The sequence below is a fragment of the Ovis aries genome, chromosome 4 (assembly GCF_016772045.2).
Source record: "Ovis aries strain OAR_USU_Benz2616 breed Rambouillet chromosome 4, ARS-UI_Ramb_v3.0, whole genome shotgun sequence".
Lineage (NCBI taxonomy): Eukaryota > Metazoa > Chordata > Mammalia > Artiodactyla > Bovidae > Ovis > Ovis aries.
In genome coordinates, this window is record NC_056057.1 from 65,281,959 (window position 1) to 65,299,380 (window position 17,422).

At 40.5% G+C, this 17,422-nt stretch overlaps 2 protein-coding genes across 7 annotated transcripts in view; both read right to left on the bottom strand.

Annotated features, from left to right (window-relative positions):
* The window catches only part of BBS9 (Bardet-Biedl syndrome 9), a 465,907-nt gene extending 453,086 nt beyond the window's left edge, over positions 1-12,821 (bottom strand). For all 6 annotated transcript variants that reach the window (XR_006059773.2, XM_060414770.1, XM_004007907.4 and 3 more), the window contains exon 1: positions 12,328-12,821. The gene's annotated coding sequence lies outside the window, so the exon portion shown is untranslated. The remainder of the gene's footprint in view (positions 1-12,327) is intronic.
* Positions 6,456-17,292, bottom strand: LOC105606567 (large ribosomal subunit protein eL39). The gene is made up of 2 exons (XM_012176834.5): positions 16,829-17,292; positions 6,456-13,452 (listed from the first exon to the last, which is right to left on the bottom strand). The coding sequence occupies exon 1, from the start codon at positions 17,266-17,268 to the stop codon at positions 17,113-17,115; it is 156 nt and encodes a 51-aa protein (XP_012032224.2). The 5' UTR covers positions 17,269-17,292; the 3' UTR covers positions 6,456-13,452; positions 16,829-17,112.
* Positions 17,293-17,422: the final 130 nt, after the last annotated feature.

A 17,422-nucleotide genomic window follows, 5' to 3' on the forward strand; every position in this document is an offset into this window, starting at 1 on the left:
TTTGTGTGTGTGTGTGCTCAGTCTCGTCCTGCTCTTTGCGACCTCTTCTTTGAGACCTCACAGACTGCACCCCACAAGGCTCCTCTGTCCATGGAATTCTCCAGGCAAGAATATTGGAGTGGGTTGCCATTCCCTTCTTCAGGGTATCTTCCGGACCCAGGGATTGAACCCAGGTCCCCAGGATTGCAGGAGGATTCTTAACCATCTAAGAGAAGCCTGGAAGTCATAAGAGGTTGCCTTTTCCTTTACTTCATTATTTTTTTTATTGAAGTATATGTGAGTTCCAATATTAGTTTCAGGTATATAGCACAGTGATCCAGTATTTTTACAGATTATATTCCACTAAGAGTTATTACAAAGGGATTTCCCTGGTGGTCCAGTGGTTAAGACTCTGTGCTTCCCAGTGCAAGAGGCATGAGTTTGATCCCTGGTTATGGAACTAAGATTCCACATGTTATGAGCACAACCAAAAAAAAAAAAAATGTTTTTACAATATAATGACTATAATTCCCTGTGCTGTACAACTTATCCCTGTTGCTTATCTACCTTTTTAACTTTTTATTGGATTATAGTTGATTTACAAAAAGGTTGCATTTTAAATAATTTCATTTCTGCAACATTTTCAAAGTTACAAAATTAAGCTGATGGAGAACAGACTAGTGGTTACCAAGGTTAAGAGAGGGTATGACTTTAAAGGATTAATGCAAAGGAATTTCTTTGAGGTGATGAAAAAGTTCTAGAACCAAACTTTGGTGGTGGTTCCAAGGCATAAATCTTATTTCTTAGAACTGTATTCCTAAAAAAGAAAAAAAGTGTATGTAATATAAAACATGGTGAGATTGAACTAAGATCTGTAATTTAGCTATAGTACTAAATAAAGTACAGTTGCTGTTGTTCAGTCACCCAGTCGTGTCCAACGCTTTGCAACCCCATGGACTGCAGCATGCCAGGCGTCCCTGAACCTCCCCATCTCCCAAAGTTTGCCTGTTGCATTGGTGATGCCAGTCAGCCATCTCATCTTCTGATGCCCTCTTCTCCTGCTGTCCTCAATCTTTCCCAGCATCAAGGACTTTCCAATGAGTCTGGCTATTTGCATCAGATGACCAAAATACTGGAGTTTCAGCTTCAATATCAGTCCTTCAAATGAGTACTCAGGGTTGATCTCCCTTAAGATTGACTGGTTTGATCTCCCTGCTGTCCAAGGAACTCTCAGGAGCCTTCAGCACCACAGTTCAAAGGTGTTAATTCTTCAGCACCCTGCCTTCTTTACAGTCCAGCTCTCACAACCGTACATGACTACTGGGAAAATCATAGCCTTGACTATTTGCTGGCAGAGTAATCTTTTTGCTTTTCAACACACTGTCTAGCTTTTTCATAGCTTTCCTCCCCAAAAGCAAACGTCTTCTGATTTCGTGGTTGCAGTCACCATCCACAGTGATTTGAGAGCCCAAGAAGAGGAAATCTGTCACTACTTCCACCTTTCCCCCTCTATTTGCCATGAAGCAATGGAGCCAGATGCCATTGTCTTAGTTTTCTTAATATTTAGTTTTAAGCTGGCTCTTTCACTCTCCTCCTTCACCCTCCACAAGAGGCTCTTTACTTCCTCTTCTCTTTCTGCCATTAGAGTGATATCATTCACCTATCTGAGGCTGTTGCTGTTTCTCCCACCTATCTTGATTCTAGCTTGTAACTCATCCAGCCGGGTATTTCTCATGATGTGCTCAGCATATAGGTTAAACAAACAGGGTGATAGCAGACAGCCCTGTCGTACTCCTTTCTCAATCTTGAACCAATCAGTTGTTCCATGCAGGGTTCTAACTGTTGACTCTTGACCCGCATACAGGTTTATCAGGAGACAGGTAAGATGCTCTGGTATTCTCATCTCTTTAAGAGCTTTCCTCAGTTTATTATGATCCACACAGTTGAAGGCTTTGGGGTAGTCAATCAAACAGAGGTAGGTGTTTTTCTGGACTTTCCTAGCTTTCTCTATGATTCAGTGAATATTGGCAATTTGATCTCTGGTTCCTCTTCCTTTTCTAAACCCAGCTTGGACATCTGGAAGTTCCTGGTTCACATAATGCTAAAGCATAGCATGAAAGATTTTAAGCATGACCTTACTAGCATGGTCCAATGATTAGCACATTCTTTAGTACTACTCTTCTTGGGAACTGGGATGAGGACTGACCTTTTCCAGTCCTGTGGCCACTACTGGGTCTTCCAGATTTGCTGACATATTGAATGCAACACCTTAATGGCATCATCCTTTAGGGTTTTGAATAGCTCTACTAGAATTCCATCGCATCCACTACCTCTATTAACAGCAATGCTTCCTAAGGTCCACTTGACTTTGCTCTCCAGAATGTCTGGCTCTGGGTGAGTGACCACACCATCGTAGTAATCCAATTCATTAACATCTTTTTTGTACAGTTCTATGTATTCTTTCCATCTCTTCTTGATCTCTTCAATAATCAGGGGAAAGACTAGAGAGTTCTTCAAGAAAATTGGAGATATCAAGGGAACATTTTGCCCAAAGACGGGCACAATAAAGGACAGAAACAAAGGGGACCTAGTAGACACTGGACAGATCAAGCAGAGATGGAAAGAATACACAGAAGAACCGTCCAAAAACGATCTTAATGAACAGTATTACTATGATGCTCTTGGGTGGCCCTACATGGCACAGCTCAATACTTACTGTACTAATGTCAATTTAATGGCTTTGATAATTGTACTTTATCACTGGGAAACCACTATTCTTGCAGCTTCTATGTGATCGTAAAATCCTTTCAAAGTGACAATTTTAAAGAAACAACAGGGTAGGGGAGAAAGAAAATTCCATGTAAGGCCCTCTCTTTATGTTAAAAAAGAAAGCAGTCAGGTAAAGGCAAGGGATTGATGAAAATGAAGGGAAAATACCTAGCAGGTAAGTAAACTTGTCATGAGTTTTAACATGTGGGAGAGTTTCTGAAAAACCATCTGTATCACCTGTTATTAATAATGGCACTATGTAAAACCATACAGATTGCCAGATGACTAAACTTCAAATCTCATGGCAAATATTCAAAACCATAATAAACACTTCTATTATACTTTTATTGAATTTTTTAATTTGAGAGGGATGTAACAGTATTTAATAAATGCCATATATTCCCATTACATACTTGAGATATATTGGAAAATTATAACACATCATACCATTGGACTGCCACAATAAAGACACATCATTCTCTTGCAGCCCAGGGCAGAATATGACCCCAGTTCAACACCATTCAATGATTCACTAGGAGGTCTCACAACACTCAGCATATAGTCATCATCACGGCTATGATAATGATGGATATGATTACTTCAAAGGACAAGAAGCATAATCAGGAAGGGCGAAAAGTGTATGTACCTGTAGTTTGAATATAAACACACATGACTTCATCAGATGAAAATACCTATTATGTGAATATGGCCTTAAAAACTTTTGTTAGTGAACAAATTTTTTCAGCTTGTTAGAATAAAGGTGGGTGGAGGGAGGAATCTCCAATATGAAAAATTAACTCTCCAACACTGTGTGTAAATGGAACTGTTCTAAATCAAGCAGTAATTTCTCATGGACTTCTGTCATAAAATTGAATATCTATTCTTATTAACAAAATACAACTGGCAACATTTAGTTCCTTCCTGTTTCTTCTGCTCTACCAATTTCTCCTTAGACACCTACCACTTCATTAGCTTCTGAAAGTCCTCCTTTTCTAGATTATTTAGCTTTGCTACCCCAAGTGTAGTCCCTGGACTAGCGGGTCAACATCATCCAAGAGCTTGTGAAAGTTGAGAATCCCAACTCCACCCCAAACAACATCCGCAAGTGATTCACACACACCTTGAAGTTCGAAAACCACTAGTTGAACTGATACCTGAGAGCCTATGTGGATGTTTTCTTATAGCAATGCTCTACTTCTCTTCCTTTTTACTGTGACCCCTACCACTAGTCATCTTTCAAAAGTTCAGAAAAAAAACTCACTTTTAAAATCAAGAGCCTCCACAGCTAGAAGGTACTTAGCAATGAGCTAGTCTTCTCATTCTATAGGTATATGACCCCCCTAAGCTCAGTTCAGTCGCTCAGTCACATCTGATCTTTGCAACACCATGGACCAAAGCACGCCAGGTCTCCCTGTCCATCACCAACTCCCAGAGTTTACCCAACTCATGTCCATTGAGTCAGTGATGCCATGCAACCATATAATCCTCTGTCATCCCCTTCTCCTTCAGCCTTCAATCTTTCCCAGCATCACAGTCTTCAAATGAGTCAGCTCTTTGCATCAGGTGGCCAAAATATTTGAGTTTCAGTTTCAACATCAGTCCTTCCAATGAACACCCAGGACTGATCTCCTTTAGGATGGACTGGTTGGATCTCCTTGCAGTCCAAGGGACTCTGAAGAGTCTTCTCCAATACCACAGTTCCAAAGCATCAATTCTTCAGCGCTCAGCTTTCTTTATAGTCCAACTCTCACATCCATACAGGACCACTGAAAAAACCATAGCCTTGACTAGATGGACCTTTGTTGGCAAAGTAATGTCTCTGCTTTTTAATATGCTGTCTAGGTTGGTCATAATGTTCCTTCCAAGGAGTTCAGTTCAGTTCAGTCGCTCAGTCATGTCCGACTCTTTGCGACCCCATGAATCGCAGCACGCCAGGCCTCCCTGTCCATCACCATCTCCTGGAGTTCACTCAGACTCACGTCCATTGAGTCCGTGATGCCATTCAGCCATCTCATCCTCTGTTGTCCCCTTCTCCTCCTGCCCCCAATCCCTCCCAGCATCAGAGTCTTTTCCAATGAGTCAACTCTTCTCAGGAGGTGGCCAAAGTACTGGAGTTTCAGCTTTACCATCATTCCTTCCAAAGAAATCCCAGGGCTGATCTCCTTCAGAATGGACTGGTTGGATCTCCTTGCAGTCCAAGGGACTCTCAAGAGTCTTCTCCAACGCCACACTTCAAAAGTATCAATTTTTCGGTGCTCAGCCTTCTTCACAGTCCAACTCTCACATCCATACATGACCACTGGAAAAACCATAGCCTTAACTAGACGGACCTTAGTCGGCAAAGTAATGTCTCTGCTTTTGAATATACTATCTAGGTTGCTCATAACTTTTCTTCCAAGGAGTAAGCGTCTTTTAATTTCATGGCTGCAGTCACCATTTGCAGTGATTTTGGAACCCCAAAAAAATAAAGTCAGCCACTGTTTCCACTGTTTCTCCATCTATTTGCCATGAAGTGATAGGACTGGATGCCATGATCTTAGTTTTCTGAATGTTGAGCTTTAGGCCAACTTCTTCACTCTCCTCTTCCACTTTCATCAAGAGGCTCTTTAGTTCTTCTTCACTTTCTGCCATAAGGGTGGTGTCATCTGCATATCTGAGATTATTGATATTTCTCCTGGCAATCTTGATTCCAGCTTGTGCTTCATCCAGCCTAGCATTTGACATGATGTACTCTGCATATGTTAAATAAGCAGGGTGATAATATACAGCCTTGATGTACTCCTTTTCTATTTGGAACCAGTCTGTTGTTCCATGTCCAGTTCTAACTGTTGTTTCCTGACCTACATTTAGGTTTCTCAAGAGACAGGTCAGGTGGTCTGGTATTCCCATCTCTTTCAGAATTTTCCACAGTTTGTTGGGATCCACACAGTCAAAGGCTTTGGCATAGTCAATAAAGCAGAAATAGATGTTTTTCTAGAACTCTCTTGCTTTTTCGATGATCCGGTGGATGTTGGCAATTTGATCTCTGGTTCCTCTGCCTTTTCTAAAACCAGCTTGAACATCTGGAAGTTCACGGTTCATGTATTGCAGAAGCCTGGCTTGAAGAACTTTGAGCATTACTTTACCAGCATGTGAGATGAGTGCAATTGTGCGATAGTTTGAGCATTCTTTGGCATTGCCTTTCTTTAGGATTGGAATGAAAACTGACCTTTTCTAGTCCTGTGGCCACTGTTGAGTTTTCCAAATTTGCTGACATATTGAGTGCAGCACTTTCACAGCATCATTTTTCAGGATTTGAAATAACTCAACTGGAATTCCATCACCTCCACTAGCTTTGTTCGTAGTGATGCTTTCTAAGGCCCACTTGACTTCACATTCCAGGATGTCTGGCTCTAGGTGAGTGATCACACCATCATGATTATCTGGGTCGTCAAGATCTTTTTTGTACAGTTCTTCTGTGTATTCTTGCCACCTCTTCTTAGTATCTTCTGCTTCAGTTAGGTCCATACCATTTCTGTCCTTTATCGAGCCCATCTTTGCATGAAATAGTCCCTTGGTGTCTCTAATTTTCTTGAAGAGATTCTAGTCTTTCCCATTCTACTGTTTTCCTCTATTTCTTTGCACTGATCACTGAGGAAGGCTTCCTTATCTCTCCTTGCTACTCTTTGGAACTCTACATTCAGATGCTTATATCTTTCCTTTTCTCCTTTGTTTTTCGCTTCTCTTCTTTTCACAGCTACTTGTAAGGCCTCCTCAGACAGCCATTTTGCTTTTTTTTGCATTTCTTTTCCTTGGGGATAGTCTTGATCCCTGTCTAAATTACAGAGCTAATGGCAGAAGCATTTCTGCATACCGTCTCCAGGTCTCTAGACCTGTTCTTATTAGGCTATCATTGCCTGCAATTTAATATCTGAAACGCTGAAAAAGCATGGGTCAGTGAGAGTTTTCTTTTGTTCTGCTTTGTTGTAATTTTTAAAAGGGGGGGGAGGGGGTAGGTGGTGTTATTTTTAAACCTAGGTCCAACAAATGGCTCTTCTTCACAGGACCGCAGCTACTTCATTTCAGACCAACTTACCTTCATACTAGGGCAAAACATAAGTTAATACATAGCGAGCATGCACAGTCAGTCGTATCTGACTCTCTGTGACCCCATGGACTGTAGCCCACCACGCTCCTCTGTCCATGGAATTTCAGGCAAGAGTACTGGAGTGGGTTGTCATTTCCTTCTCCAGGGGATCTTCCCCACCCAAGGATCAAATCCACGTCTCCTGATTGCCAGTCATATTCTTTAACACTGTGCCACCTGGGAAGCCCTAATATATAGCAGAACTGCATGAATTACATTACATCACAGTTTAGCATGCCTACCCTCCTCCAGGCGATCTTCTGACTCGGGGATCAAAACCATGTTTCTTTGCATCTCCTGCATTGGCAGGGAGGTTGTTTACCACTAGCACCACCTACTTGCTCTTAAATATAAGTCTTACAGACTCCAGAGCACATTGATATCTAATGGAACTCTAATGAAATCTTGTGATAATATAGGTATTTCTCCCATAACCATATGTTATACAACTTAAAGTTTCCTTGCTTAACAAGCATCCTTCCAAGCTCCAATCCTAATTCTTCACAAACAACTTACATAACTTTGTGGTTATAAAGTTGTAACTTCTTGAATCTGTGTCTCCCAGGCTGTGGCCCTCAGTCTGGCTCAAATAAAGCTCTTCTATTCTTATTATAGATTGTTTATGGATTATTAGTACCTATGTTTTCAACATACTAGGATAGAAAGGAACTTCCTCAAACAGAAAGAGAACACTTACCTGCGAAACTCATAGTTTATACCATACTTAATGGTGAATGACTGGATGCTCTCTCCCTAATATCAGACACAAGTCTAGGATGTCCTTCTTAACCACTTCATTTGACTGTTATATTAGAGGCTGTAAATTAGCCAATTAAGTGGGAAAAAAATTAAAGGCTTACAGATTGGAAAGGAAGAAGTAAAACTATCTTTACTTACAGATGACATGATCTTGTATATAGAAAATCCTCAAGAATTCAGTAAAAACAAACAAACAAACAAAAACTATTAGAGCTAGTAAACAACTCAATAAGGTTGAAGGATACAAGATCAACACAACAGAAATCAACTGTATTTCTATGTACTGGCAATGAACAATCCGAAAATAAGAAACAACTGCATTTACAATAGCATCCAAAGAATAAAACACTTAGGAATAAAAGTAACAAAAGACATATAAAATATATACTCTGAAAACTACAAAATATAGTCAAAAGAAAAAAAGATCTAAACAGGAAAATACACCATGTTCATGGTTCTGAAGCATTAACATTATTAAGATGGCAATACTTCCCTAATTGATCTCCACATTCAATGCAATCCCTACCAGATTTCCACATGGCTTCTTTGTACAAATTGGCAGGCTTCTGATGAAATTCTTATAGAATTACCAGGGACCCAGAATGGTCAAAATAATCTTTTAAAAGAAGAACAAAATTGGAGAACTCATATTTCCCCCATTTCAAAAATTACTACAAAGCAACAGGAATCAGGACAGTATGGTACTGGCATATGAGTAGACATAGACAAATGAAAAAGAAGTGAGAGTTCAGAAATAAACTCATGCTTATAGGAGCCTTACTCATAATACCCAAAAGGTGTAAATGACCCAACTGCCCACCAATTAATGAATATACAAATGCAAGTAGCATAGCCATACAGTAGAATATTAGTCAGAGATGAAAGGAATGGAGTAACTAATATATGCTGCAACATGGATGAAACTTGAAAACATTACTTCAAGAGAAAGAAGCCAATCACAGAAGACCACATATTATATGATTCCATTTATATAAAATGTACAGAATACACAAATCCATACAGACAAAGTAAATTGGTGGTTTCTTAGGTTTAAAGGACAGGAGAAGACAGGAAAGCTATAAGCTCAGGGTACAAGGTTTCTTTCTGAGGTGATAAAAATATTCTAAGATTTACTGTCATGCAACTGATGGTTGCACATATCTGTGAATAGATTAAAAAAATTGAATTGTATACATTAAATGGTTTAATTGTATGGCATGTGAGTTATATTTCAATAAAGCTGCTATTTTTTGAAGAGTACATAGTGATGAACACATGGGGGATTGCTTTACTATTATTTGTGTTTTTGTTTATGTTTAAAATTTCCCATAATAAAAATAATAAAATAATATTTTACTCTCTTTAATAATTGAGTGCCTTTATTTTTATTTTTCATTTTCTAAAATCAGTTCAGTTCAGTTCAGTCGCTCAGTGTTTTATGTTTTCTTTGGCTGCACTGGGTCTTCCTCGTGGCACGCAGGATCTTCGAACTTCATTGCAGCATGTGGGATCTTTACTTACAGCGTGTGAGATCTAGTTCCCTAAGCAGGTATCGAACCCAAGCCCCCTGCACTGGGAGCATGGAGTCCTGGTCACTGGATCAAAAGGAAGTCCCAAAGTTTCACCTTTTTTAAATTAGGATACTCCTGTATTTTGGCCACATTTACCACTCTATCAGAAGAACAATAGGTTGGCAAATTAAATTCAGAAGATTAGCAAAATAAATTCTACCCCTTCTCCTAGAAGGACATCCTACCCCATTGACAGAGAAAAAAAATTAACCATAAATTAAAACTCATATAAAATGCTAATTCATTTTCCAAGTTCAAAAACATACAGGTCTTGACTTTAACATATTAAGGTAAGCAGTTGGGTGGCAGAGGTCTAGTACTGGCAGGAAAGGAAGAAAGGAACAACGGTAATAAGGCATTTTTAGCCATGAAATATGGCTTTTTTGTTACAAAAACAAATTTAAAATATTCCAAATAACAAAAGTTTAATATGCATAAATTGATTTTAATTCTATTTAATTGTCTTCAATAAAAGTAAGAAATAAAAATTTGCATTTTATCCCCTATTCACTCAGTGTTAATTTCCAGATCCTTAATGATTTTCTGTTTTTTGCCTGTTGTGCTTAGTCACTTAGTCATGTTCAACTCTTTGCAGCCCTTTAGACTGTAGCCAACCAGGCTCCTCTGTCCATGAGATTTTTCAGGCTAGAATTTTTGAATGGGCTGCCATTTTCCTCCTCCAGGGGATATTCCTGACCCAGAGATAGAACCTGCATCTCCTTGGTATCCTGCATTATAGGCAGACTCTTTACCCACCGAGTTATCAGCGAAGCCCTTTTCTGTTTTTAAATAAATGTAAAATAAAAACCAAATATCAGATTTTTCATGGCTATCACCTCCCTTCACTAGAAAAGAAAATAATAGCTAACATTTACTAAGCATTTACCAAGGTCCCAGGGGCCATTCTAAGTGCTTTGCAAGTATTCTAATCTTCATAACAAAACTACAAAGTAAACCACAGATACTATTTTATAGGTATTCTTGAACAAAGAGAGGTTAAGAAACCTGCCCAACTGATCACAACTATAAATACCAAGAAGTTGGAAGTAACACCCAAAACCAGACTATCTACTGATAAATAAGTGCAGCCACCTCACAACAATTAAAAAGCTGTAACTCTGTTAACGTTAATTCTAATCACTGTGAGTTCAGACTTCAGGAAAGTATCTCCCATATTTAATTAAAATTTTAAAGGATGATTGTAAAACAATAATTAGAAGGTTCTAACAGATGCATATTATAAATAGCCACAAAAGACTGATTTCTTAGACCTTATTAGAATATTAAATAAGAACTCACCTCTTTATCCCTCAATCTCCAGAAATTCTCTTCCATAATTCTTTTTTGTTTTTAATACTTATATATATATGTTATCTCTCACACCAAGTTTACTCAGATTTAGTTTTCCTTTAAGACGTGGGTGTTTTAATACCTCATTTGCTTAGTCCGAAAGTATGGAAGGATGGCTAGATGAACAGCTATGGCAATAATAACCCCAAGAATCTTCTGGAAGGAACGCGTGGGTGAGATGGCAGATGCTGAAATTAGGAGGCTAAGACATTGACACTACTGCTTTTCATTTCAGGAGCTTTATTTTCTCCATGTCATGCTAGTGCTGCCTCGAATTTTGGAAAACACTGGTCAGGTCTTCCAGTCCAGGCAAGATAACAAATGCACAGAATTAGAAGAACGTTGCTTTTGAAGACAATATTATAGACTCAACGCTAGAATTTTAATAAAAGCCACAAAAGAGGAAAGATCACAGGAGAGGGAGTTGGACAGACCTCAACTGTATGACCTTAGACAAGTCTCTCTTCCTCTAGATTCCCAGTTGTTCTGGGAAGATGGGAGAATAAAATAGCCTAACACATGTAACTACTTACCCCAATGCCCAATCCATAGGAAGCATTCAATAAATGTCAGATAAGTGTCAGTAGTAACCTCGAAGTAGTAATAGCAGTAGTGTTGGTGGTGGTTATGGTATGTTCCGAGCAAGACAAAATTACAAATGTGAATGTGAACAACGGTCCCTCTGGAACGAAGATTTAAACTGAAGTTGAAAAGAATGATAGTAACTTTTCATTAATCAGCAAGAATGCTTTGTGTTTCAATAATTTTTGAGAATTCCTTATCCTGAGGGATAAGATCTGCTACAAACTTCAAAAGTTGCAAAGCTTTAAAAATTACTATATCTTATTGATACTGGATTTTTTTTGTCCCTTCAAAGAAGATTTCCATCCAGAAGTCTCACCAAAAACATAAGTGTGTGGTTGTAATTTAAGAACAACAATTACTCATAATTACAGAAAATGAAAAATTCCTTAAACTTATAACTTGTAAATCATTTGCAGAATTTACAGTTTCTTTTATATATTATTCTAAATAATAGTTCAATCTATTCACCAAAAAATCTTCAACAAATAATCTCTTTACATATTTGCAGCAAATACAAATACGTAAAGAGGCTAGAAAAATCTCTCCCTCTCTGAATACTCACAGACTTTAGCTAAGACTCATCCTTTTCCCTCCAGCATCCTCAAATTGTGGATGTCTGTGATATGGTTTCATTTTTAAAGTAAAAGTGAGATGGATGGGGGGTGGGGGGTGGCGTGCAGGCAGGAAAGATCCTCAAAATTGGAGTCAATTGCAGGGCATTTAACTGGGGAAGAGAGAGAGATCACTTCAGTTCATCTAGACTGCTGTGGTCTGCAGTGTCAAAGAGAGAAGGAGAAGGAATAATCCTATTGCAAGAAGGAATTAAGGGGTATTAGTACATGCATCCTACTTCAGTCACAGGCTGGAAACTGCTTTGACCATTTGTTCAGAAGACTTGTTGAAGGGTCACAGGAGAATGCTTGTGCACCATGTGACACTCGTGATTGGAATCTTTAAAAATTCTTATCACCTTTTCTTGACATTCACAGGATCACACACACACACATTGTTCTGGCTGTTGTCTTTTGAATGCAAACATATTCCATAAGAAACCTGTTATCCTCTATCTCCCAAAACCATTACATGGCATCAGAGAATCAATCTGATCAAAATATATATATGTAATAAAATAAAACACGGAAAGGGCATTCATGAATCCGATGTTTAATTCTAGACATACTTTCTTACCTGATGCTGAATCAGGTGGGTCCTGCCCCACCGTCCTTCGCGGTCTCTACAGACTTCCCTTTAAGAATGTCTGCCAGGGTCCCAGGGCTGGAACGGCGAGCAAGATCGGACGTCGCAGAGAAAAGCAATCCTTATACTCCTTCTCGCTCTCCTGATCCAACTTGTTCCACGACCCAGGCAAAGAGAGAGTCTCACCAGGTAGCACCACCAGCTCCACGGAGTTGGAGTGATCCCATCAAGTAGCTCTCCCGCATCCTCTCTCTGTCACCCTCAGAGACGAGCAGAAAAAACGGTATCAGTCCCGTGGCAGAGATCAGGCAGGAGAGAACAGAGGAAAGTAATGCTGCTCACAAAGAGGAGGAAATGATGAAGGAGGCAGTGAGTGGGATGTAGCAGAAAAAGGACAGCAGCGGCGGAAGGGACACCTCCCGATTCAAGCCTAACTCCAAGCCATCTTCGCCCTGTTGTCATAGCACTTTACAACGAACGCTACTGCGCAAGTCAGATAGCCGAGTCCCAATGCCTTCTGGGGGTTGTAGTCCTGAGTGTCTCCGGAGCGCGGAAGACGGAGAATTTTTCCTGATTGTTGGAATCAGATTTCTACTGGGCGGAGCTGGAGCGAACCATTGCCTACTCCTCATTAGTGGTGAGACAGAATTAATTCGATTCCCGTTTTCTGTCCTCAGACAGAGCTAGACGCGGGTGCCGAGGAAACCCGCCTCCCGCCTCTGGCGCGGACGAAGCCACGCCCCGCAACCCAGACTCCGTCCCCGCCGCACGTGGGTGGGGCTTTCCCCGGCGGGGCGGGGTGAGGCGGGGCTAGGGGCGGGTTCCCAGTAGGTTTCAGGGCCAGAGCATCCCACCCAGCGACCTCTTCTCTTGAACCCGGAGGCGCAGGAGGCCCGGTCCATGGAAGAAGCAACCGCGAGGGTGAGCGCAAGTGTGTGCGCCCTGGTTGCTGGGGTGCTGCTGGCCCAATACATGTTCACCTTAAAAAGGAAGGAATACGTAGTGTGCGTATTCTGGAACTACCCAGAATTTTCTGCTCAATAACAACCCTGGAAAAACACTACCTGATTTCTTTCCTTGGTTCTCCTCTTCTTGATTGTGTAGACCAACTTCTTCCTGCAACGCGATTACATTTCCTTTGTAAATCACAGCTTCCAAAGCCTATGTCATTTTTCTTGACTGTATTTGAATGTCTTAAAAGGCGTCATATACGTCACTCATTGGCCCAGATAACTTCCATTGTTGTGGAATGCAAGGGTGTGTGCCTTTAGCACAGTGAAACTGAAACTGTTAGTCTTTCAGTCGTATTTAACTCTTCGTGACCCCATGAGCTGTAGCCTGCCAGGTTCCTCTGTCCATGGGATTTCCCAGGCAAGAATATTGGAGTGGGTTGCAATTTCCTTCTCCAGAGGATCTTTCGGACCCAGGGATTGAACCCGGGTCTCCTGCAGTGCAGGCAGATAGGCCAGACCCAAATGTCGGAGCTCAGAGCAGAGAAAGTTTTATTACAATGCCATTCAAGGAGAATGGGTCAAAGGTGCTCAAAAAAAGATAAAAAACCTGAACTCCTCTAAATGTTTCAGCAAAAGGCAATTTTAAAGGCAAAGTTGGGGGGAGGTGTCCCAAGGTATGTGATTAGCTCCTGTGCAATGGGGACTGGGGCTTATGATAATCAGGTAGTTAATTTCTTCCATTTTGTGGCAGCTTTTAGCATCTGAAAAACTCAGGAAAGATGCATGAGATACTATTATCTGAGTACTTCAAACAGGAGCTTTGGCAGAGGATATGGGGGAGAGATCTATCCTGGGAAGGCTCCATAAGGTCATGATCAGTTACACATGAATGGCTAAATCTACATTCATTCAACAATTCTTACTGGCTTCATTGTTAGAGGAAAAGATAATTTCCAAGTTCCAGGGCATATGTCAGTATAATTTCAGATGTCTATGCATAGCTTCTGTGTGTTTGTATCTTCCTGAATAAATTTGAAGAAGTTCTTCACATTTTGCAGCATTAACAGTTTGAATATTTCAGCAAGTATTTCCCTTATGATGTTATTTTTACTTCCTCTGCAGTTTCTTCCATTATTTCAAGGCTGAAAAAATTATATATCACATACAGTTTCAAAGCACAACCTAGTTAGGCACCTAACGCTTTTGCATCCTGGTTCTGGAGAAGGAAATGGCAACCCACTCCAATACTCTTGCCTGGAAAATCCCATGGACAGAGGAGCCTGGTAGGTTACAGTCAATTGGGTCAAAAAGAGTGGGACACGACTGAGCGACTTCACTTTCAGTTTCTGTGACCTACTAGTTGTTTCCTTGTGCAAGTCACTGAGCTCTCTGGGCCTCTTTATCACTAAATAAAGATAATACATGTGGGTGGTAACAGCACTTGTTATAATTTTTTAGTTAAATGAACTATTATACTATTAAGACTTTGGTTCAATGACTACATAAAGACTGCACAGTATATACTGGCTTCTCATTTCTAGAACCCAAATCTTATCTGAATTCAATATATTACACCGGCTATACAACACATGGATCATCGAAAAAGCAAGAGAATTCCAGAAAAACATCTACTTCTGTTTAGTTGACTATACCAAAGCCTTTGACTGTGTGGATCACAACAAACTGTAGAAAATTCTTAGAGAGATGGGACTACCAGACCACCTTACCTGCCTCCTGAAAAATCTGTATGCTGGTTAAGAAGCAACAGTTAGAACTGGACATGAAACAACAGACTGGTTCCAAATTGGGAAAGGAGTACATCAAGGCTGTATAGTGTCACCCTGCTTATTTAACGTATACACAGTGTACATCATGAGAAATGCCAGACTGCACAAGCTGGAATCAAGATTGCTGGGAGAAATATCAATAACCTGAGATGTGCAGATAACACCACCCTTATGGCAGAAAGTGAAGAAGAACTAAAGAACCTCTTGATGAAAGAAGAGTGAAAAAGTTGGCTTAAAACTCAACATTCAGAAAACTAAGATCATGGCTTCCAGTCCCATCGTTTCATGGTAAATAGATGGGGAAGCAGTGGAAGCAGTAGCTGACTATTTTTTGGGAGCTCCAGAATCATTGCAGATGGTGATTGCAGCCATGAAATTAAAAGACGCTTGCTCCTTGGAATAAAAGCTACGACAAACCTCAGTTCAGTTCAGTCGCTCAGTCATGTCCGACTCTTTGCCACCCTATAAATCACAGCACGCCAGGCCTCCCTGTCCATCACCATCTCCTGGAGTTCACTCAGACTCACGTCCATCGAGTCAGTGATGCCATCCAGCCATCTCATCTTCTGTCGTCCCCTTCTCCTCCTGCCCCCAATCCCTCCCAGCATCAGAGTCTTTTCCAATGAGTCAACTCTTCACATGAGGTGGCCAAAGTACTGGAGTTTCAGCTTTACCATCATTCCTTCCAAAGAAATCCCAGGGCTGATTTCCTTCAGAATGGGCTGGTTGGATCTCCTTGCAGTCCAAGGGACTCTCAAGAGTCTTCTCCAACACCACAGTTCAAAAGCATCAATTCTTCGGCGTTCAGCTTTCTTCACAGTCCAACTCTCACATCCATATGTGACCACTGGAAAAACCATAGCCTTGACTAGACAGACCTTTGTTGGCAAAGTAATATCTCTGCTTTTGAATATGCTATCTAAGTCGGTCATAACTTTTCTTCCAAGGAGTAAGCGTCTTTTAATTTCATGGCTGCAGTCACCATCTGCAGTGATTTTGGAGCCCCAAAAAATAAAGTCTGACACTGTTTCCACTATTTCCCATCTATTTCCCATGAAGTGATGGGACCAGATGCCATGATCTTCGTTTTCTGAATGTTGAGCTTTAAGCCAACTTTTTCACTCTCCTCTTTCACTTCATCAAGAGGATTTTTAGCTCCTCTTCACTTTCTGCCATAAGGGTGGTGTCATCTGCATATCTGAGGTTATTGATATTTTTCCCAGCAATCTTGATTCCAGCTTGTGTTTCTTCCAGTCCAGCGTTTCTCATGATGTACTCTGCATATAAGTTAAATAAGCAGGGTGACAATATACAGCCTTGATGTACTCCTTTTCCTATTTGGAACCAGTCTGTTCCATGTCCAGTTCTAACCGTTGCTTCCTGACCTGCATATAGGTTTCTCAAGAGGCAGGTCAGGTGGTCTGGTATTCTCATCTCTTTCAGAATTTTCCACAGTTTATTGTGATCCACACAGTCAAAGGCTTTGGCATAGTCAATAAAGCTGAAATAGATGTTTTTCTGGAACTCTCTTGCTTTTCGATGATCCAGCGGATGTTGGCAATTTGATCTCTGGTTCCTCTGCCTTTTCTAAAACCAGCTTGAACATCTGGAAGTTCATGGTTCACGTATTGCTGAAGCCTGGCTTGGAGAATTTTGAGCATTATTTTACTAGTATGTGAGATGAGTGCAATTGTGCCGTAGTTTGAGCATTCTTTGGCATTACCTTTCTTTGGGATTGGAATGAAAACTGACCTTTTCCAGTCCTGTGGCCACTGCTGAGTTTTCCAAATTTGCTGACATATTGAGTGCAGCACTTTCACAGCATCATCTTTCAGGATTTGAAAAAAGCTCAACTGGAATTCCATCACCTCCACTAGCTTTGTTCCTAGCGATGCTTTCTTTTTTTTTTTTTCAACGTTTCATATTTATTACTGAGTCTCAGACTGATAGTTAGGAAATAAGATACATCAGGAGCCAAGCATTACAGTAGTGATGTTCTCACTGTGATTTGGCTGCTTATAGACCCAGCTTGCTTCTTATAGACCCAGCTTGGTTCTTCTCCAATGTCTTCTCTTGGAGTTGTACCTGATTTTATTGCCAGTTTTCATTCGAATCCATTGAGGAATGGGACGATTCTGCTTTTGTTTCTTGGCCAGGAATCGCTTGATCCTGAAAGTCTTGTGAGAAGACATGGTGAGGAGAGAACTCCCTAGTGATGCTTTCTAAGGCCCACTTGACTTCACATTCCTAGACAGCATATTAAAAAGCAGAGAGGTTACTTTGCCAACAAAGGTTCGTCTAGTCAAAGCTATGGTTTTTCCCATAGTCATGTATGGACATAAGAGT

Excerpts from the sequence above, each read along its gene's own strand:
- LOC105606567 (XM_012176834.5), bottom strand. The coding sequence starts at position 17,268 with ATGTCTTCTCACAAGACTTTCAGGATCAAGCGATTCCTGGCCAAGAAA.